Here is a 24092-nt window from a genome sequence, read left to right as displayed (position 1 = left end):
GAAAGAGAAATGAGGGTGATGCAGGAAAGACATGAGAAAAAAATCAATAGCTTGGAAAGCCAAATTGGCCAAATGGAAAAGGAGGTACAAAAGCTCTCTGATGAAAATAATTGCCTCATAATTAGGATTGAACAAATGAGAAACCAAGACACAATAAAGCAAATCCAAATGAATAAAAAAAGAGAGGGCAATGTGAAATATCTTCTGGGGAAAACTGCTGACCTGGAAAATAGGTCCAGGAGAGATAATTTGAAAATTATTGGTCTACCTGGAAACCATGATCAAGGAAAGACCTTAAGACATCATCTTCCAAGAAATTGTCAAGGAAAATTGTTCTAATATTCTAGAAGCAGAAGGTAAAATAGAAATCGAAAGAATCCACCGATCACCTCCAGAAAGAGACCCCAAAAGGAAAACTCCTAGGAATATTATAGCCAAATTCCAGAGCTCTCAGGTCAAGGAGAAAATATTGCAAGCTGCCAAAAAGAAAGAATTCAAGTACTGTGGAGCCCCAGTCAGGATAGCACAAGATCTAGCAGCTTCTACATTAAAGGACTGGAGGGCATGGAATATGATATTCCAGAGGGCAAAGGAAATGGGATTACAACCAAGAATCACCTACCCAGCAAAACTGATTGAAATCTTTCAGAGGAAAAAATGGGACTTTAATAAAAAAAAAAAAGAGGACTTTCAGGTATTTGAGATGAAAAGACCTGAACTGAATGGCAAATTTGACTTTCAAATACAAGACCGTAGAGAACCATAAAAAATTGGAGTTTAGGGGACATACCTAGGGTCATGCAGTGGGTTACTGTCTTGTGTCTGAGGCCAGGTTTTGGCTGGGATCCCCCTGGGTCCAGGGTGGATGCTTTGTCCACTGTGTCACCTAGCTACCCCAGGATGACATCTTTAGGTTTAAATTGAGGGGTGAGAGGAATGCACTGGGGGAGGGGGAAGGACAAAGGTAGCATGAGGTAAAATCCTACATGAAAGAAACAAGGAAAGGGCTTATGGAGTGGGGGAAGAGATAGGGGAGTAGCAAGGCAGTAAATGAATTTTACACTCATCAGAAAAAGTTCAAAGACCTTAAACTCATCAGAGTTTCCTCAAGGAGGGATTAACATACACACCCAACTGGGTGGACTAATCTATTTAATCTGGGCAGTAAATGAGCCTAACATTCATCAGAATTGGCTCAAGGAGGGAATAACATACACACTCAGTTGGGTGGAGTAATCTCTAACCCAGCAGGAAAATAGGAGGGAAAGGGGATAAAGAGAGAGGGGTAAAAGAAGGAAGGGCAGATTGGGGGAGGGGACAGACAGAAGTAAATCCCTTTTTTTTTTTGTGGGACAATGGGGGTTAAGTGACTTGCCCAGGGTCACACAGCTAGTAAGTGTCAAGTGTCTGAGGCCAAATTTGAAATCAGGTACTCCTGAATCCAGGGCCGGTGCTTTATCCACTGCGCTACCTAGCCTCCCCGAGCAAATCCCTTTTGAAGAGGGATAGGATGAAAGAAGGTGGACAATAGAATAAATACCATGGGGAAGGGAATAGGATGGGAGGGAAACAGTTAATAGTAATCATGAAAAAGAGAAAAGGGGGAAAAATTGTACAAAATATATTTATAGCAACTCTGTGTAGTGGCTAAGAATTGAGAATCAAGGGAATGTCCATCAATTGAGGAATGATGGAAGAAGCTGTAGTATATGATTGTAGTGGAATGGTATTGCGTTATAGAAAGTGACAAACAGGATGATCCCAGAAAAACCTGGAAAGGCTCATGAACTGATTTATAGTGAAGTGAACAGAACTGGGAGGACATTGTGCGTAGTGACAACATTATTTTTTAATGAGCAATTGTGAATGACTTAACTACTGTCAGTAATACAATGATCCAAGACAATCCCAAGGGACTGATGATGAAGCATACTATCTGCCCCCATAGAAAGAACTGATAAAAAAAATACTTGTGGACTATACATATATAACCTGGTTGCCGTCTTGTGGAGTGGGGAAGAATGGGAGGGAAGGAGAAAAACTTGGAACTCTAAATCTTATGAAAATGAATGTTGAAAACTACCCTTACATGTAACTAGAAAAACTAAAATAAATGTTTGTTGCAAAAAAATAAATAAATAAAAATACAGAATAGCAGACAGCTGAGTGAGGGAAGATTGAAGGACCACCTGCTGTTTCCAAAAGTCAGGACTAGTAGTGCTGATCAGATGTGATCCCAGGGTGTGGCTATGGGCAAGGAGGAGCATGTACCACAAGGAACAACAATATTTTTGGGACCATGTGGCTGGAGCTTAGGGGAGGAAGAGAGGAATTGCTGCACTTGAGCCCCCAGATAGAATTCAGAGAATAACACTAAGGTGTTATTAGGTGAAGCCTAAGACAACATTATCCACAACTTGAGATTAAAATATTAAACTGCTAAAAAATAAGACAAATTAAAAATAAAAACAAGTAAGCAAAGTAAAAAGAACCCAAACATTGATGGCTACTTTGGTGTAAAAGAAGATCTGGGTTCATGTTCAGAGGAAGATAGTGAGGTTAAATAAAAGCCACGACTACACTAAACAGTAATATCATTTGGTCACAAGCTCAAAAAGAAATCTTGGAAAAATTTATAAAGGCATTAAAAATCAGATAAGAGAGAACAATGAAAAATTTTGGGGGAAAGCAATTCAAGAAAATTCTAAAAAAGGAATTTAAAAATAAAATAAGAAAGAACAAGGAAAACAGAAAAATGAGGAAAAGTTAGAAAAAATAAAAGCAATCTAAGAAAATTATGTAAAGAAAGTTAACCAGTTAGAAAAGGAGATACAAAATCTAAAGGAAGAAAATAAATCATTGAAAACTAGAATTGGGCAAATGGGATTAATTGACATAAGACACCAAAATATAATAAAATTAGAAAAAATAGCAGAGAATATGAAACATCTCATTAGAAAAACAACTGATCTGGAGAACAGATTGAGGAGAGACAAAGTAAGAATTGTCAGGCTACCTGAAAGTTATGATAAAAAAAAGAATCTGGAAACAATAGGTGATAAATAATTATTAATGGCCAATTTCATTGGGAATTTCAGATCCCCTTTTTTATTAAATGCTCTAAATCAGACTCTCTGTCCCTCTCAAGACCACACCCAGATAGAAGTAAGCATTCTGGCTCAGTCTAAGTGGGATGTGAATTCCTTGAATTGATTACCTTGTACAGAGATTTTTGTCACCAATCAAAAGGATTCTCAGTCCCTCTGACATAATCCACATGAATCAATTAGATTTGAATGATATATAATGATCCACCTCTTATCAAAAGTGGATAAAAACCTGAAAAAGGAGCCACTTGACCTCTTTGGACAAGAGGCTTAAGAGCCCCTTTTCTTATCAGTGTTTGATAAACTGATGATAAACTTAACTGTGTCCCTCACAATCATTTTAACCATAATAAATATTACAAGAAAATATTAAGGAAAATTGACATGAAATTCTAGAACAAGAAGGTAAAGTAGAAATCTGTAAGAACACAAGTCATTCATTAGTTAGTAAATGATCAAAGGATATGAACAGTCTTATGATGAAGAAACCAAAACAATTTTATATGAAAAAGTCATTATTGATTAGAACAATTCAAATTAAAACAACTACATTTTACACCTACCAGATTGACTAAAATGACAAATATTTGGAGGGATGTTGAAAAATTAGAATACTACTTCATTGTTGGTAGAATTGTAAACTCATCCAAACATTTTGGAAAACAGTCTGGAATTATTTCCATAGAGATAGTGAACTGCTTGTACACTGTGATCCAGCAATTCCACTACTTAGTCTATTTCCAAAAATAATTAGGGAAAAGAAAAATAATTTATATATTCTAAAATGTTTATAGCAGCTCTTTGTGGTGGCAAAATAGCTGGAAATTGTGGGGATGTATCAGTTGTGGAATGAATGAACAAGTATATGATTGTGATGGAATACTATTGTGATATAAGAAATGATGAGCTCAAAGATTTTAGAAAACATGAAAAGACACACAAAATAATGAACAGTGAAATAAGTAGAACCAAGAGAACATTGTATACAGGAATAGCAATATTGTTTTAAGAATAACTTTGAATGAATATATTATTTTGACTATTATAAATATCCAAATTAACCACAAAGGACATAAGAAGCAGGACACTATCTGCATCCAGAGAAAGAATTGATAAATAAAAGAACAGAATAGGCCAAAGGTCATGATGTTTGTTTGTTTTTTTTTTAATGTTTTTTTTGGTGAGGCAATTGGGGTTAAGTGACTTGCCCAGGGTCACACAGCTAGTAAGTGTTAAATGTCTGAGGCCGGATTTGAACTCAGGTACTCCTGAATCCAGGGCCAGTGCTTTATCTACTGCGCCATCTAGCTGCCCCGGTCATGATGTTTTAATAACTATTTTTAATTTATTTTTCACAATTTATGATATTTGATTTTTCACACATGATGTAAATTCATTTCTTATATATATAATGTATGTGATGCTATGGTATTATAAATTAAAAACAAAAATAAAGGAATTATTAAATATTGAAACCCATTTGTGACTTTTGGCCCATTATATATATATAGAGAGAGAGAGAGAATAATTTTACATATATACACCTATTTGTGTCTATTGGTAGCCATCTCAACAGGGTGGGGACGGGGGAGAAGGGGAAAATAAAGAAATTTACATAATAATTTTATTGTACATTTGAAAGGAACAGCATAGTAGATTGGCAGTTTTGCAGGCAATTATCTTCTTTATGAACATAAAAACATGTTATGAACATGTTTGTTTTATTCCATAAATTAAATAATTTAAAAAGAGAAAAATATCATGCAAAGTGAAGTGAGCAGAACCATGAGAACATTGTACACTGGCAATTCAAATAAAATTTATTGGTATCTACATAAATATAAAGTACTCAAGTTATCAAAGCAAGAAATAACAACATAAAATAATGCTTACTTAACCCTATGAATTTTCAGAGTAAAAGGATCTCTTAATATGGTAAACAGTTTAGCTTTAACACAAAAAGAAAAAGATGAACATTTTTCATCTAGGCACTGGCATTATAATGATGCAAATGCCATATTTCTCACATTAGACTAAATCTCAATTGTTTCAGAATAAAGTATTAGTTATTAAGTATTCAACTAATCAATAAGTTCAGCAGTCTACCAGATAAATACTGACTTGTGTAGAAACATACACCAGAAAAAAAAAGACAATTTCAGCCTAAAAAATGTTGTCAATTTTTAGAGGACTCCACAATCTAAAATATATAAAAAATTAAAGCCCTGGGTGGAGAATCTCTATTGCTGTCCCCTCAAAGGTGAAGAGTTAAACTTTATCTCAGATCAGACCCCACATGTATTTATATAGGTTTTGTCCCTCTCTTCCAGATTTAAGTGGCTATGTCTCTCCATCCCAGGATTTGAGGATATCCTGAGAAGTTTACAGATTTCTTTTCCCTCTGTTGTCTCAACTCCTCACTGACTATTTTTCTGCCATTTATAGGACCCAATAACTAGCACCCCTATTCTATTTACAACTTAACATTGGGCAGATTTTACAAAGGGGTCTTAAATGACACAGCAATAAGAAGGTTTTTCTTCCATGCAAGGGGCATACTGTCCCCTGCATCACCTTGGATACTGCAGGAGGAAACTCAAAATTTAGCTCAGTTCCTACATAGCACTAATCCTGCCATGGTCATATTCATCATAACTGTTCAGATGAATTTTTTTTTTTTGACTAGGGTCCCTAAGGTCTAAGGTCCCAAAGATCACCCCTATCTCCTTGGGGCATAGTTGCTTCAATGGATATAAAAATCTGGCTTAGATTCCAATTCTAGGATTCCTGTGGCTTCCCCTCATAATTTTTTTTTTGGTTGGGCAATGAGGGTTAAGTGACTTGTCCAAGGTCACACAGCTAGTAAGTGTCAAGTGCCTGAGGCTGTATTTGAACTCAGGTACTCCTGAATCCAGGGCCAGTGCTCTATCCACTGTGCCACCTAGCTGCTCTCCCTCATAATTTTTTAAACCCCCTTTTACCTAGAATGGAAAGGAATAAATGAAAAGGACAAGGAAGACCTGTTTTCCAGGGGCTATATGGCCTCAGGGGGCAAAGAGGGTTGGGATTCTAAACACACACTTGTGTATGTAGGCCCAGACTTCTTGAATGGAGTGAATGAAGAGCCCCAACCCCTCATGCCCAGCATCAGTTCTATTTATTAGATTACCATAAACTAATGGAGTCATAAAATTGGTGTTCAAACCCTTTCAGTTACTAGGAAGAAGCAAAAGAAAGAATAAGTGGAGAATGGAGATTGGAAATTGAAGAAGGAAATTCTTGGAGAAGAAAAGACCAAAAGTACAGATGGAGAAATTAGCCTTTGCAAGAAGATTCTCCCTTTCCTCTGTAACTGGAACAAAAGAGTAAAGAGTGATGGACTATGTATTGTAATTAAAAATGTAAATGTAAGGACTAGGGAAGCCTCATTTTTGAAAAATTAAGTATTATATGAAGTTCTCTATGGAAAAGGTGTACAGAGCTGATGGTATGTTTTAAGGAGAGAAAATATTAAGAAAAATACTGAGGGAAGTGGAATAGTTAATATGGGAAGTATAAAAGGATTAGTGTGAAGCAATAAGGGACCAGCTGATATGTAAATTGGTTGTTGAATCATTAAATAGTCATTGTATTATGGACTCCATCAGTGTTCAGAAACATTTGTATAGATAATACATTTAGAGCTGAAAGGGAATTTAAATGTCATCTAATCAAACCACCTTATCTTACAGGTGCAGAAACTGAGAAAGAAAAAAAAAGGGGGGGAAGCACATATCTACTATTGTAACAATTGGAATGACGCCACCTGCTGGAGACTTACTGTAGAAAGCCATGAGGTGAAGGTCTCTGAGGGCAAGACCATGCATCTTTTCTTTGGCATCAGGAAGTGACGTTTGCTTGTGGGAGGAGGAAGGGGGAGGCTGGCGCTCTGACTCACTCTCTTTCCTGAGGACTCTGGTGGAGAAGGGAGCTATAAATGCACTCTCCCTTTAATAGATAGGAATCTAGGCCTTTCTCGCTCTCTTTACCAAATTCTTATTCTCCTTAATAAATGCTTAAAAGCCTAACTCTTGCTAAAGCTTATAATTTATTGGTGACCACTCATTAGATATTTTAGACAGTATAGCTAGAATTTTAGCCTTTACACCATGTTCCAAGCACTGTGCTAAGCACTTTATAAGTATTATTTCACCTGATCTTCACAACAACCCAGAATGGTAGGTGCTATTATTATCCACCTTTTACAGTTGAAGAAATTGAAAAAAGGCAGACTTGAAGTGACTTGCCCAGAGTCATACAGCTAGTGAATGGCTGAATGTGAATTCAGGTGCTCCTGATTCCAGGCTTAGTCCTCTATAAGCACTGTACTTCCTGGCTTCCTATGATAAGTGTCTTGCCTGTTTTCATACAGTTCTATCACACTTTCTGCCCTCCTCTGTAGAAAAGAATAAGAAGATAGGGTGAGTAAAATCTAGGGTCAGAGCTTTGAAAGTTCTGATCAAAATTAAACAAGGCGTCAAAAAATTCAAGGATAGAGAACAGTATAGATTTCTTTTTTTATTTTTTTTCAGTGAGGCAATTGGGGTTAAGTGACTTCCCCAGGGTCACACAGCTAGTAAGTGTTAAATGTCTGAGGCCAGATTTGAACTCAGGTACTCCTGACTCCAGGGCTGATGCTTTATCCACTGGGCCACCTAGCTGCCCCTAGATTTCTTTTTTTTTAATGGAATGTTTTTCAAAGAAATCATAGCAACTAATCTTGTTATGGGGCTGGGGTACCTCAGAAGTTTTCTTGAGTAAATCAAAGAACCTTCTCCTTGAGAAACTAAACCAAAGAACAGATACACCTGAAGAGATAAATGGTACCAGATCGAGACTGAGTTAGCTCCAGGACTACCACCAGTCTCCCCCATCCCTCAGGAAAATAAGATTAGGTGTGGGTGGTGCCTTTGTCGCCTGAGGGGAAGAGAGATGATCCAGAGCCACCCCTCACCCAACTTTCCCCAGCCACCAACAGTTGGGGATGGGCCTCCCCCAAAAAAGGAATTTTCCACAGTCAGATGATCACCCCATAGAACCACCACCATCAGTCCTCTATAAAAGGATTTGCCCGTCTCCTGCTCGGGGAGATAGGTATCTCAGAGAGCCATTCCTCTGTGTCATGCCTTCACCCCATGAGGAGTCCAAGGACTTCTCTCTTGGTTTCCTTTGCCTAGCCCCTAAATAAAATATTGTTTTATTCTAATTGGATTTGTGTGCAAGAGAGCAGAATTTTTAAAGAGGAATTCCTAAGGACCCCTACTCCAAGTCCCCATTAATTTCTCCCACAACATCCTGCAAACATTTCTGAACTGAACTATAATTTCCCCCTTTTATTTCCATTTCTAAATTATCTTCCTCACTCCTCTACCCATTGAGAAGGAAAGCAAAATCATATCCATTATATGTTGTGTTTTCTAAAATATTGTGCTAAATGGCATTTTCTAAAATTATTGATTACTATTTATATATTAATGGCTATTGCACCCATTTTGGCAGTAAACATTTAATTAATTTAATTAATATCTTATATAACAGGTAAGAATTGACAGTGTGTCTTCCTAACTTTTCATAATCTCAGGCGTTCATAGCTACATAATTCTAAGAGCATGCTGCAAGAGAGGCCAGAGACAGGGGCAAGAGAGGGCAAAAAGATAGCAAAGAGGCTGCCCCTGGTGTGACCAAGGGTTTTATTCTCAGATAGAGGCATTGATCTAAGCTAATTGGTTATAGCATCATTCAGTTCCATTGATTGACATGACTTGAGAGTAGTCTAAAGAGTATACAAAAGGGTAAATTCCAGCATATAAGTGTGTTTCTAAACAAAATAAACAATCTCTATTTCCTTTGTTCCCTTGGGGAGGAGTTAAACTTTCTGGAGTGAGGGGAAAAAAGGACTGAAACTGATCTATTGGTCTCCCTCAGAGATCCACCATTAATAATTATTTTCTCACAATGTGAATTCATGCAAAACATAGTTCCATCATAGTCATGTTATAATTTTTAAAAAAACACAAAACTATAAAAATAAAGTGAAAAAATATTTTTCAATCTTGCCTCAGAGTTTGCCAGTTCTCTCTGGAGGTGGATGATATTTTTCATCATGAGTCCTTTGGAAATCTCATAGATCATTGTGTTAATCAGGATAGCTAAGTCTTTCACAGTCAATTATTATTACAATATTGCTGTTACTATGTACAGTGTAGTCTTAGTTCTACTCACTTCACTTTGTATTTGTTCATATAATTCTTCCCAGGTTTTTCTGAAACCATCCCCTTCACCATTTCTTACAGCATAATAGTATTCAATCACTAACTTATACTACAACTTGTTCAGCCATTTCCCAATTGATTTGCATCCCCTCAATTTCCAATTCTTTGCCACTACAAAAAAGAGTTGCTATAAATATTTTTGTACGTCTATGTCCTCTCTCTTTTTTATTTTATCCCTTTTGGGATACAGACCTAATAGCAGGAATAGCCCTTGGGAATATAGAGAGGAATAGCCTCTCTGCTATATTTGAAACTGTTGACCAAGCTCTTCTCCTGCATATTCTTCTCTCTAGGTTTTCAGTACAATATTATTTCCTGGTTCATTGACCTGTACTTCTCTTTTGATGATTCATCATCTGTGTCATGCCTATAAAACTATGAGTATACTGTCCTGGACCCTTTTTTTATCTATACTTTCACTTGATGACTACATCAGCTCCCATGAGTTCAGCTATCATCTCTATTCCAATAACTTTATATTAAGGCCTGTTCTCTTTCTTGGATTGCAGTCCTACATGTACACCAACTACCTTAACTGAACTCATTTCCTTTCCCAACCACACCCAACCCCAACAAACAAAACCAAAAACCTTACCTCTCTTCCAAACCTCTCTCCTGCTGTCCTCCCAGCACCCAGGTTTCAAACCTCAGTGTCATTTTCCATTTCTTCCTTTCTTCCCCAATAACTTCCTTCCAATTCTTCCCCAATAACTCTGGAGAAGAGGTTGAGGCTGATGTGCAACTCTACCTCACTTAATTCCAATTCCACTTGCAAGTCAAGACATCACTCTCCTTATGTCATTAGTCTTGTCTGAGAACAACAACAACAACAACAACAACAACAACAGCAATAACAACTTCCCTGGTGTTCAGTTTCCTCATCTATCATATAATAGTATTGTTTTAGGCGGTCTCTGAGGTCTTCCAATTCTAGATCTTTTATCTAACAACTTTACTTAAGTGCAAAAACCTCTGTTAGGTTCTAGATAATGATATGAGAAGATTCTAGGGAATAGAGAAGTCCATGAAAATACATTTTTTTAAAAGATTTAAAAAATGTTCAATGTAGATATTGTGTTTTAAAAAATATTTGTGCTAAACTGGGTTTTATAAAATTATTGCTACTTATATATCAATAGCTATTGCATCCATTTTGGCAGTAAACCTTTATTATTAATTAATAACATATATACCAGTAAAGAATTGATAGTGTGGCATTTAGAACAGGCAGGAGGAAAGCCCCAGACCCATTTTGTCTCTCAGAGAGACAGCCCATGGTCTCAAGGCCTAAGAAGAAGAGTGCACACCAAGCAACCACATTCTGAGACAAGAGCACAAGCCAAGATGGAGGCAAGATGGCAACCCTCATGTAGTCAAGACTTTTTATCTTCTTTTGATAGAGGCATTGATCAAATCTAATTGGTTAGTATCATTCAATTCCATTGGTTGACATGACCTGAAGGTGTTCCAAAATAAAATGAGCTCTACAGATGACATAAGGGGAAAGTGTGCAAAAGACAATCACTGAAGGGCAAAGGTGAAGTACAGGTGTGGTTTAATCCTATCAATCCAATTTAGGTAGACAAAAGAATCAATCTCCAATTCTATTAGGCTGGTGGCAAACAAGACTGAACACTTCCCCCTTATAAATTCTATATCTCACTTATTCTGCAAATTCTGTCACTCACTTATTATCTATATGAACAAAGCTTTTAATCTCTATAAGCCTCAATTTCCTCATCTACAATATTAGGGGGTTGGACTAATTTAGAACCATTGTCCTAGGGCTAAAATCCAGGTTTTCTAGTCCAGTCTGACAGATTAGTCAGATGGATACACCACCTGAGTCTATTAGAGTATAGGAGTCCTAATGATAAACTTCCCAAGTTATGTCTTACATGTACATTTGGGGAGAACAGTTTTCGCAGGGTTTTGTGAAAGGCTAGATAGGATCCCATGGATTGAAGTTTTACTATGGTATTCAGCCAGCAGGAGTGGAAAACTCTCAAAAATGAAGGTTTATTCTACTGTGCCTTGAGGTATTTCTCCTCCAGCTATATTTCCCTCCCAATATATTTGCTAGCCCAACATTTTTTTTTTTTTTTTGCTATACGCTATTGAATTTGGGTAATATCTTGAACTTGGGACATGAACTTTGGAGAATCATTCAACATGACATTCTTGAAGCTTCCAATATTAAATCCTACAAGGTTATAGAAAGCAACCTACACAAGCACCAATTATCTGGCCAATGTTATACTACTATATGGCCACAAGATGGCAGAGAGTAGATAAAATGGTAAAAAAAAACCAATTCCTCCCCATGTCAAAGGAACATAGAATTGCAGTGCCAGTGCTTTTCCTTCTTCTCTAGCTTTTCTTTATAAGATGTAGTCGCAGTTTTCCTGTTTTGTTGTTGTTGTGTCTCTGAGGTTTATTTGGAGGGATGAAGAGGACATAGGTAAGAAAATGGCTAAAGATATAATTAAGAAGGTGTCCATCTGCACAAATGAATACAACCAAAAATACTGAGGCAAAGGGAAAATCCCTAATGCTGCCAATTCATTTCATCCCTTTAGGAAACCTAGTTTCTTAAAAGCTGCAACTGAAGAATGTTGTTTCAGTTTTCCATTCTCCAAACAGATTTTTTTTTTATTTAGCAAAAGTGTAAATGCCAGATGTACAATGGAGATTCCCCTGTATTTTTCTTGTAGCTTCTCTCTATCTCTAAAGCTTCCAAAATGAGCTATTTGCAATACTCAGGAATCTCCTTCTAAGCACTTCCATCTAAACCTATCTCATTTCCTAGTTTCCTTAATTCTATTGATGCCATCAATGTCATCTCACCTAGTCTTAAAACCTCAATTTTAGCTTCTCTCTCACCAATCCGGTCTCATCTGCCATCTGATTGTCAATTTCCTACTGCATAATATGACTATGTCATTCATTTCCTCATCAACTTCCAGCTATCTATTACCTAAAAAAAGGAAACATTCAGGGGCAGCTAGGTGGTGCAGTGGATAAGGAGGACCTGAGTTCAGGTCTGGCCTCCAACACTTACCACTTATTAGCTGTGTGAACCTGGGCAAGTCACTTAACCCTCAATGCCACACAAAAAAAGAAAAAAAGGAAACATTTTGGCTCCAATCTACCATTCTGGCTCTACCCTTCAATAGCCCCATACTTCAGTCAAATTGGTATACTCACAACTTTTTAGCCTCATTTTAGCCTTTCCCACTTCTGTGTATTTGCATACATCATCATCACTTGTCCCTGGATTAGATATCACACACACACACACACACACACACACACACATCTATACCTACTGAAACTTTTCTTTCTTTTTATGGTGAAGGGATGCCACCCTGGACACATTAATTATGAATAGCCTGATCATTTCTGGGTTTAAAGATTCCAGATGGGACAAATATTCTTATACTCAAGCAGTAAAAAACCAAACCAAAACAACAACAAAAAAAACCCCAAGTAATTGTCAACCACTCAAACTCTTCCTGCATCTTTGATGAAGCTGAGGCACACTTGAAGTTGTTTGAGATGATTTTGATCATTCGGTAGTTTTGTGACTAGCAATAGTGATGATGGTGCTGATGGAATCTATGACTGAAAGAATGAACACAAAATAATTTATTAAGTGCTAGCTTGTTAAGTACTCTGCTAAGTGCTGGGAATACAACTTTTAAAAATTAGATATTCCAAAGGAGTTCATGCTAATTAGAGAGGATAACACATATTAAAGACTTTAGCTACAAGACAGATGAAAAGGCCCAGAAATCCTAAGGGTGAATATTTGGGCAAATGAAAAAGTTCCTTAGGGTTTAAAAGCAGGTCAGGTGACAGTGCCCAGGCATATGAACAGGGCATATGGTAGGACCCAGAAGATGTTAGTATGAAGTTGTGACACATATGGTAAATCATGGTAGTCATGAAAGCTTATAATCGATTACTCTGAGCTCATGGCAGTGTGAATATACAAGTTATTATTCCTATCAGGCACCTTCCAGGGTCAAGAAGAAGCAAAGAGAAGATAATCAAGAAAGATACTCCTTCTTATAATTTTTCCTGCCATGGGATCTAGTGCTACAGGGTTTTTTGGGGAAAGAGTGACTGGAAGGCAAAAGGCATCATCACTGGTGGTTATACCCACCCTGCCATCTTTATGTGGTCTGAAACTGTGAACACTATAAAGTGGTCACTGATGTTAAGCATCACTTGCTGTAATTTTCTGTATGGGGGAACATTTTAATAAGACTTTCTTCAGTGCTCCCATGACATCCTTGTTCCTGAGACTATAGATCAAAGGGTTAAGCATGGGTGTAACGATGGTATAAAAGGCTGATACCACCTTGTCCTTCTCAGGGGTATGGTAGGATATAGGCAGCACATATGTATAGAATGCAGCTCCATAGATGATGCTGACCACAGTCAGGTGGGAAGAACATGTGGTAAAGGCTTTCTTTTGACTTTCTGATGAATGCATACGGTGTACTGTGAGCAAGATGAGAGAGTAGGAGGTAGAGATGATAGAGATGGGAATGAGCAGCATTAACACACAACATATATACATGAGGGTTTCATAGAGGGATGTGTCTGCACAGGCTAGTTTGAGGATTGCAGGGATCTCACAGAAGAAATGATTGATGGTTTGAGAGTCACAGTAAGGGACATTCATTGTGATGGGTGTGAGGAGGAAACCATCCAAGGAACCACCAAACCAGGAACCTGCAGCCAAAAGAAGACACATTCTACGGTTCATGAGGACTGGGTATCTCAAGGGATTACAGACAGCCACATAACGGTCATAAGCCATGAGCCCCAGGAGAAAAAACTCAGAACCAATCATGGTCAGATAAAGAAAAATCTGAATTCCACAACCCACAAAGGAAATTGTTTTTTCCTCAGATACCATGTCTACCAGGAGCTTAGGCACAGTGGTGCAAATGAAGAGGGTATCCATAATAGAGAGCTGGCTAAGCAGGAAGTACATGGGGGTATGTAGATGGGAGTCCACTTGAATTAGGAATATCATAACCATATTGGCTGTTAGAGCCACCACAAAGATGGAAAAGATTATAGCAAAGACCACTCCTGTGACCTTCTTGTCCACAAGGAGGCCCAACAAGATGAAGTCTGAGGATGAAGTTTGATTCTCTGGTTTCATTGCCTCTGATGGACCAATGCCCTAAGGATACAAGGACATAGAAATCAGGGAAGATAATGAAAGAGGCTCCATCCAAGGGCACAAATTCTTCACTAATATCTTCTATGAATCCAGACACTTTGCCGTTAGGAAAATTTTTAAATATCACCCATAAAAATTGTTAAGCAGGTGAAGTTTTTCCTTATCAGGCAATCTTGATTTTTAGTGTTCTTTCTCTTGACCAATTCAGAACCCACTTTTCATTTTCAGACAATCAAGCTTACTAGCCCAGCTACCAAAGGAAATAAATAATCTGGAAAAAAATTCTCAGTATTGTGTTATTGACTTAATAAAAACACCCTTTCCAGGAGTCCTGAACTTTTCTTTGCTCAAGTTTCAGATGAAATTTGAGTTTTTGTCAAGACTAACTCTTCCACCTAAGCCTTCTTCTGGGACATTATTAACTAAACTACTTGAAAAAAGTCTCCAGTTCCTCTCATCTCATTCCCTTCTAAACTCTTTAAATGGCTTCTGATCTCATCATTCATTTGAAGCTACTCTCTCAAAAATTACTAATGATCTCTTAATTATCAAATTTAATATTCTCTTCTCAATCTTCAGTCTTCTTGACCTCTCATAGCCTTTAACATAGTTGACCAGCTTATTATCCTTAATATTCTCTCATCTCTGGATTTTAATTATACCCCTTTCTCTCTTGGTTCTCCAGACTGATCAATTTTTTTTTGTTCCCCTTCAATATCATAACATCCACTAACTACAAGTATCCCACCCTAAGACTTTGTCTTAGGTCCTTCTCTTTTTTCTTCTTATGATTTCTAATTTGGTAATACCACTAGCTCCCATGGGTTAAATTATCACCCCTCTTCAGATGATTCTTCTTGCTCTAATGCTGAACTAATGTCCCACATCACCAGATATTTATTGAACATTTCAAATTAAACATCTTAGAGACATGTAAAAATCAGCATATTCAAAACCAACTCAACCCCTAAATTCTCTGCTTTTCTGAATTTCTTTATTATTATTGAGGGTCCTAATATCCTTCCAGTTACCCAGTCTTGCCACTTTGGGATCACTCCTCAATCTTATCCTATAATATGCAATCAATTGCCAGATCTTGCTATTTCTACCTTCACAATATCTCAATACATTTCCTTTTATCCACTCATACAGCAACTACTCTACTTTAGGTCTTCATAACTTCTTACCAGGACTATTGCAATAGACTTCTAATTGGACTTCTTTTAATTGTCTCCCAACTCCAATGCATCCTTCACACAACTGCCAAAGTGATTTTCCTAAAATGCATATCTGACCATGTCTTCTCCCTTACTCAGTAAACTTCAATGGCTCCTTATTAACTCTGGGATCAAATATTAGCTCCTCTGTTTGGCATTTAAATCTCTTTACAATCTGATACATTCCTATCTTTCTAGCCTCCTTTCACATTACTGTCCCTCAACACATACTCTGTGCTTTAGTGATGCTATCCCACTTGCTTTTCCTCACACTCAAAACTACATCTCCTGCCTTCATGTCTTTATAATGGCTATTCCCCAGGCTTGGAATGGTTTTCTTCCTAATCTCTGACTCTCAAATTCTTTGGATTCCTTCAACACTCAGCTGAGATACTATCTCAGCTGCTAGTGTGTTCTTTTCCAAATCCCAGCTACTATGTATGGTGCATACATACCAAAGTATGTACATACTTTGTACATCCCTCAATACAAGGTAAGTTTGAAGGCATGTACTGCTTTTGGCTTTTGTTTGTATCTCCAGTTCATAGCACAGTCCCTGGTACATAATAAATGCTTAATAAATGTTGTTGATTGATTGTTCCAAGGACTATTGATTCTTTGCCTCAAATATTGAGTCTTTTCCTTTCTAAACACAATTTTTAAAAACTGTCCTTCACCCTGTATTCTCAAGTGATCATTCTTTATCACTCCTTCCCATTCACTACTAAACTTTAAAGTATAGTCTATAGTCACTTTCTCCATTTCCTTATGACTTTTAAGGCTTTAGTAATATGAATTTGAGTTCCACAATTTTACTGAAACTACTATCTCTAATGTCAACAGCGACCTCTTATTTAGCAAATCCATGAACTTTCCCACAATATTGATTCTCCTTGACATTTTAAAATATATTTTATATTGCTTACTGTCCTTTTCCTTATGAATACTCTGTCTCTTGCATCCCATTGACACTGTTCTGTCCAGGTTCTTCTACCTTGTGTGACTGTTCTCTTTCTGATACCTTGTCCTGATCTAAGCCTCAAGATATGAATATCCTTCAAGATTTTGACATATGTCCTTTTCTAGCCTCTGCATATAATTTCTCCTTGACAATTCCATGCACTCTCATAACTATGAAGATTGCTCAGAAGTCTATGTAATGCTCCCCAATTTTTCAGTCTCTTCTATAATTTCTGCCTTAAGACCTAGTTCTTCCTCCTGTATGCTTTGTATGTCCACCTGAAACTCAAACCAAACATATCAAACACTTAATTTATACTTGTTTTAAGAAGATAGCAAAGTATTATAATGAATGAGAACATTTTAACCTAATTTTGATTCTTCCCCCAAGGTGCTAAGCTAGAGAAAATCACTTTGTATTTCTGAACCTCACCTTCCTTCTTTCTAACAAAAGAAATTGGGCTTGATCAGTGTTTCCCAACCCATTAGAACTGGACACTTCAGGGACTGAGAATCCCTACCATAAAGCTGAAACTTTCATTGCTTCAACCAGACCCCAATCTCTGAAAGCTGGAAGAGACCACCAAGCCCTCATGTGACTCAATATAAATAAGAAAGCCAATTTATCTTTAATAGACCTAAGAAATTATATTTCACACACATGTATTGAAACTTTAAAATGGATATAAATGCTACAGAAACTGATAAAATAGAAATTAATTTAAATATTTTGCAAATTTCATTTTAACTCTTGTCATATGTTTTAATGAATGCATACTTCTATTATAACTACTATTGGTCAAGTAAGGCAATGTATGTAATGGACTTTTAAAATCATATAGCACTAAAGTGAGAACCATTATTATTTTCATTATTAACATATGTTGCTGTTCAGTTTTCTCCAGCCCTATAGACCATATCTTCCAAGGGGTTTTCTTGGCAAAGATATGGGAGTGGCTTGCCATTTCCTTTTCCAGTGGAGTTGTCCAGGGTCATACAGCTAATTCCTGAGACTGTATCTGAACTCAGTTCTTCCTGACTCTAGGCCCAGTGCTCTATCCACTGAACTATCTAGCTGCCTCTTATTAACATATGGTGGTCCATAAAATGTTTTTTACATTTAAAAAAAGATCTTTATAGTAAAATAAAAATAAAAAGAATATTTCTAAGTTATATTCCAATTCATTTTTTTCATCCCTCTAGTGTTTGTTCAAATCTTACTGTCCATTATTCTGCCTTATATACTCTATGCTACAGTCAGGTCAGGATTCTCAGGAGGCACTGGAAGTCTTCAGGAAAAGTCTATATGACTATTTGTTCACATGTGTTATGAAGGCAAATATTGATTAAGTTTGAGTTGAACTGGATGGTCCTAAATTTATTTCTAATATCTTCTTTTCTTTCTTTTTCTTTTTCTTTTTCTTTCTTTTTTCTTTCTTTCTTTCTTTCTTTCTTTCTTTCTTTCTTTCTTTCTTTCTTTCTTCTTTCCTTCCTTCCCTCCTTCCTTCCTTCCTTCTCATCTTCCTCTTCTTTTTCCTATGTCTTTTCTTACCTTACTTTATACTAATGAAGTAAAAGCTTTGGTTAATAAGACTTTGAGTCTGGGCAAAGTGATAGATTGCATGTGTGTTGTCCAAAGACATGTCTGAGTTCAAAAGAGCTCACAATCAGAATAGCTTACGACTAAAGACTGTCTACAGAAGGGTGATGAACTGAGAAAGGAAAGAATCCACACACTGACAGAAAGGAAGATGACTATAAAATCGTGGTACGGTCCTGAAAGAAGAGGGTCAGAATTACTAAAGCTGATGATGAGTTAAAATCTGGTAAGGAAAGCTAAAGAAGGAAAACAAAAGGTTTTTTATAATTATTTGGGTGAAAATGGAAGGAATAAGACTGTTATTCAGTTTATAAAGACAAAAGAGAGAAGATAGAACTACTTGCCTCTTAATTTTCTGTGTGTGTGTGTGTGTGTGTGTGTGTGTGCAAGTCAAATTCCCATGGAAAAAGAATGGGAGGAGGATTTGATCGTTGCCTTTTAAAATTTGTGATAGTGCAGGGAAAGATGAGCAAAGTCTATCGTGAACTCTCCATTTGAGGGAGGGCTAATTTCAAAGTGTTCTATGGAGAGCCAACTCATATGTACTGAGATTATACTGGGGCATTTAGCCTAGATGAAATGAACAGATCTCATAAACTAAATTCTGAAAATACAAAATGAAATAATTCTAATGAGGAAGAAAAGTGCATTTTGTCTGAAGAAACTGAAAAAGTTACACATCTCACTTAGATTGCTAAAATATATATGTAAATACATACAAATATATGTCAAAATACATGAAAATAACTACTACATATATAACCTATATCAGATTACTTGCTGTCTTGGGGAGGGGGGAGGGAAGGGAGGGAAGGAGAAAAATTTGAAACTAGAAATCTTATAAAATCGAATGTTGAAAACTATCTCTAAATGTAACTGGATGGGGCAGCTAGGTGGTGCAGTGGATAAAGCACTGACCCTGGATTCAGGAGGACCTGAGTTCAAGTGTCTGGCTTCAGACACTTGACACTAGCTGTGTGACCCTGGGCAAGTCACTTAACCCTCATTGCCCCACCCCAAAAAAGTTACTAGAAAATAATAAAAAATTTATATGGAAAAAAACAAAAAACAAATAAAAAGAAAGTAACAGTTTAAGAGGTGAGAATAGAGAAGGATGCTAATGATAACAAAAGCTGGGTTTTTATGTCTATTTTGGGAGTAGGGATAAGACCACCAATCAGAAAGAATGGAACAATAATAACTAAAAGTAGGAGGCAAAAACTGTATATTCCTAAAATTTCACTTTTGTTTTCTAGGGCAAAGAATGACCTTTGAACTGGGGAAGACATCAAGTCTGCCTAAGAAGGAATTAGTATTCAATTAAGGAGATTGTAAGAGATTACTTAATTGAACATGCATAATTCAAGTCTTCAGATTAACTACATCCTTGAGAACTGAAAGAAATTATAAATATTGCTGAATGTCTGAAAGAGTATAATATTGCCAAGTCAGTAATATCTGAAAGATTTTGAAGAGGAACTACAGGATTTTGTAAAGGCAATGTGTTGATCTGATTTTCAAAAAAGGAAAGAATATGTCTGAAAACTATAAGCTGATGAGCATTAATTGTTATATGTCAAAAATCTAGAATTTATTAAAAAATATCAAGTGAACATCTAAAAAAAGGAAACTGATTCCAAAAAGCCAGTAAAGTTTCATTGAAAAAAAAAAAGTCATGTAAGTAAGCATAAGCTTATTTCCTGTTTTGAAAGTGTTATTTAAGCTAATGGATAAGGGGGATATGATAGATACAGATTTTAGCAAAGTATTCTGATAAAGTATCTCATGCTATTCTTTATGACAAAGATGCAGACTGTATGCATAATTAGAGGGACTTGGAACTAATTGAATGGCTTGATTAAAAAAGTAGTCATTAGAGGTTCAAGGTCAGCCTGGAAGGTGAACTACAGTGGAATTCCTTAGGAATTTGTGCTTGGCCCAGTGTGGTTTACCATTTTTATCTGTGATTTGCACAAAATGTAAATCTCAAAACACACTAGATGATAGGATCTAAAAAGATCTTAACAGGTTAGAACAATGGGATGAATCTAATAAAATTAAATTTATTAGGGGTAAATCAAAAGGCTCACACAGATTTAAAATATTAACTTCACAAATATAAGATGGAGTAGGTATGGTTGGACAACATTTTATATGAAAAACATCTAGTGGTTATGGTGAATTACAAACTTAATATGAGACAAAAAACATGATAGAAATGCCAAAAGAATTAGTCAAATTTGGACAGCATTGAGAGTCATGGCTTATAGGAATAAATAGATAAAGGTTGCTCTATAATCTAACCTAGTCTGATTACATCAGGAGAATTTTGCTTGGTTCTTAGTACTCCAGTTTAAGAACAATAATTTTAAGCTGGTGAACATGTAGAGAAGAACAACTGGAATAGTAAAGACTCAGAGGTGTGTTCAAGTCCTTGGAGGGTTGTCATATAGAAGATGGATTGGACTTGTTCTGTTTGGCACCAGAAGACAGAAGTAGGAGTAATTTATAGCAAAGAAACAAACTTAAGCATGATGTCAGGAAAATCATCAAAGTGATCCCAAAGTGTTAAGGGCTTCTTTCATGATCATTGGGTTCACCTCAGTAGTAGTATTCTAGATGTGGGTTGGATTAATTCTTTCAAAAAGTCGGAAGAGAATGGAGCATGCAACTAGCTTAAGTTTAATTCTTAGAAAAATTCTAGGATATATTTATTAAAGAGGTAGTTAATAAACATTTCAAATCATCAAAATACATCATATCAGACTAAACTCACATCCTTTTTATCGTTGTAATATATTTATTACATATTAAGAATGGCATAATAAAGTTTACCAACTTTTTTGCCAAAGCATTTTTAAAATGTCCCTTATGTAATTCTTATGGACAAGTTAGGAAGATTATGAATTAAATGTTAGTACAGTTGTGTAGATTCAGGAAATTATAACTTCCAGAAACTCTGTCACAGGGCTTTGCATAACATAGGCATTTAATAAACGATTGTTGATTGGTTGATTGATTGATTGAATGAATGAATGAATGAATGAATGAATGAATGAATGAATGAATGGACCCTGCTCCATACTATAACTTATAGAGCACTGGTTTTGAAATCAAAGGACCTAGGTTCAAATTTCTGTTCTGCAAGTTATTATCTATATGACTTCGATCAAGTCACTTAGTCACTCTGGGACTCAGTTTATTCATCTGGAAATAGATGACCCTTAAGTTCTCTTCCAGGTCTAAATCTATGATCCTATGATCATAGGAAACAATTAGTTGATGCTCCCTTTCCAGGTTTTTTAAAATATAATACTCCCCTTCACTCATTCCCTGGTGAAACAGTGGAAAAGAGACATGGCATGGCATAACACTGCCTCCTTGCTATCCCTCAAATTTGACACTATATTTCTTGACTCCAGGCATTTTCACTGACTCTTCTTTCTTGAAACTTTCTCCTCCTGGCTTCCCTGGATTCCTTCAAATTTCAAATAAAGTTCTACCTATAAGAAGGCTTTCTCCCCCAATTTATCTTTTATATGTCCTTTATATGTTGTTTGAACACAGTTGCTTGTATTTTGTTTCCCACAATAGGATGTGAGGTTCTTTAGTACAGAGACCCGGTTTTTTGGCCTTTCTGTTTATCCCCAACACTTAGCATAATGCTTGGCACACAAGAGTTTAATAAATGCAGCATTTTCCAGACAAGTCAAACCACCAAAACCACCTTTATCATTGTATCCCCTCAGATGCCAGTAGAGAAAGTCCAGAATCCTCAACTCAAGAACCTTGGGGTTAGCAGTGCTCTCAAGTTACCAGACTTGCTTCCAGCCTATCACACAAGCATCATTGAGGCTAAAATCATTGTGGAGAAAAGGTCTATCTTCCTCATCCCCACTAGCAACAACTGCTGAACAACTTGGCACCAAGAGGCACAAGAGCCCTGGGGAGGCCAAAGTCCATCCCAACTCAGACCACTGGTCCTGTTTCCAGGGCATCATCCAGGGAAATAATTCCTGTGGGAAAAGGGCCAGCCATCCCCACCACCTGCCTATAGGTCAGGCAAGTCAGTCTGGCTGAAATAGCAAGGCACTCTGAGAGAGCACAAAGCAACATGTTCCAGAAAAATCAAACCATAACAACCACATTGACCATCATGATCCCTTAGATCATTCACGATAGCCCACGATCCTGAACTCAAGAACATATGAAATGCTTCCAGTCCAGTGCCTACAGGCATCATCCTAGGAAGTAATACCTATGAAGATGTAGCCTGAAACTGTTCCTGATAGTACTACAGCCATAGCTACTAAAGAACCAAAATAGATCTTGCCACCCCACCCAAGTCCTTGCCACTTTCAAATGGCTCAATATCAAAAACTGATATGATTTTATTAATTAAAAATGACATAAAAATTGCCATCTGTTATGCTTTTATACCCTCAGGACCCTGAGCAATTTTTATCTGACAGCAATTGAAAATGCTCATATACTATGCCAAAAGGGCTATAAAGCTGTGGATACCCTTTGACCCAGCAATACCACTGTTAGGTCTTTCCCCCTGAAAGACGCCAGTTTTTCAAGGACCACCCTTTTGGGGAGGAGATGAACAGTCCGCCTGCTGCGCATGTCAGACTGCCTGCCGGGTTTTTGACTTCCGGGGTGGAGAGAACGGGAGTAGCCCTTTTTGCCTGCTTGGCGGGACTCCTGACGGCGCGGCACAGACGGTCTCTCTCTCTCCAAAGGTGGCCTTTTCGGTTTGGTGAGTTTTTATAAGGAATATAGACTAAGCCTAGACTTAAGACGATTTGTATTGTATTTCTATTTTCCTATCCTTCTAATCAACATCACCTTGTGACTACCATACAATAAAGGCTCTATCTAGAAAACCAGAAGCTTCTTCCATTTACTAGTCTGGGAGATAAATTAGGGAAAAGTTAAGTAGGGGAGATTTATGATCTAATATCCAATTTTAATCTCACACCCCAAAGAGATCTTTAAAAAAGAGGAAAAGAACCTACATGTACAAAAAGATTTATAGCTCCTCTTTTTGTTTGTTTGTTTGTTTTTGTTTTGTGAGGCAATTGGGGTTAAGTGACTTGCCCAGGGTCACACAACTAGTAAGTGTTAAGTGTCTGAGGTCGGATTTGAACTCAGGTACTCCTGACTCCAGGGCCGGTGTCCTATCCACTGCACCACCTAGCTGCCCCCAATATAGCTCCTCTTTTTGTGGTGGCAAGGAATTGGAAATTGAGGGGGTGCCCATCAATTGGGGAATGGCTGAACAAGTACCATTACAAGAATGTAATGGAATACTATTGTGCTGTAAGAAACGATGAGCAGGCAGATTTCAGAGAAACCTGGAAGGACTTACATGAACTGATGCTGAGTGAGATGAGCAGAACCAAGCGAACATCGTACGCAGTATCAACAACATTGTGTGTTGATCAACTGTGATAGACTTGACTCTTCTCAGCAAGATAGTTCCAGGGGACTCAGGATGGAAAATGCTCTCCAAATCCAGAAAAAGGGAACTATGGAATCTGGATGTAGATTGAACCATACTATTTCTATTTTTTTGTTCTTGTTTTACTTTTTTGAGATTTTTCCCTTTTGCTCTGATTATTCTTTCACAGCATGACTGATACGGAAATGGGTTTAATGTGATTGTACATATATAACCTATGTCAGATT

General features: G+C 37.0%; 1 protein-coding gene across 1 annotated transcript; it reads right to left on the bottom strand.

Annotated features, from left to right (window-relative positions):
- Positions 1-13640: 13640 nt before the first annotated feature.
- On the bottom strand, positions 13641-14600 carry LOC122754890 (olfactory receptor 2T11-like). Its single transcript, XM_044003327.1, has one exon. It carries the CDS (start codon positions 14598-14600, stop codon positions 13641-13643), a length of 960 nt encoding a protein of 319 aa, XP_043859262.1.
- Between the last annotated feature and the right edge of the window lie 9492 nt (positions 14601-24092).

This window comes from Dromiciops gliroides, chromosome 4 (assembly GCF_019393635.1).
Source record: "Dromiciops gliroides isolate mDroGli1 chromosome 4, mDroGli1.pri, whole genome shotgun sequence".
Lineage (NCBI taxonomy): Eukaryota > Metazoa > Chordata > Mammalia > Microbiotheria > Microbiotheriidae > Dromiciops > Dromiciops gliroides.
This window is presented reverse-complemented; position numbering and strand designations above follow the sequence as displayed.

Bases quoted from the DNA above. Each gene is read 5' to 3' on its own strand.
- LOC122754890 (XM_044003327.1), bottom strand. From the start codon at position 14,600: ATGAAACCAGAGAATCAAACTTCATCCTCAGACTTCATCTTGTTGGGC.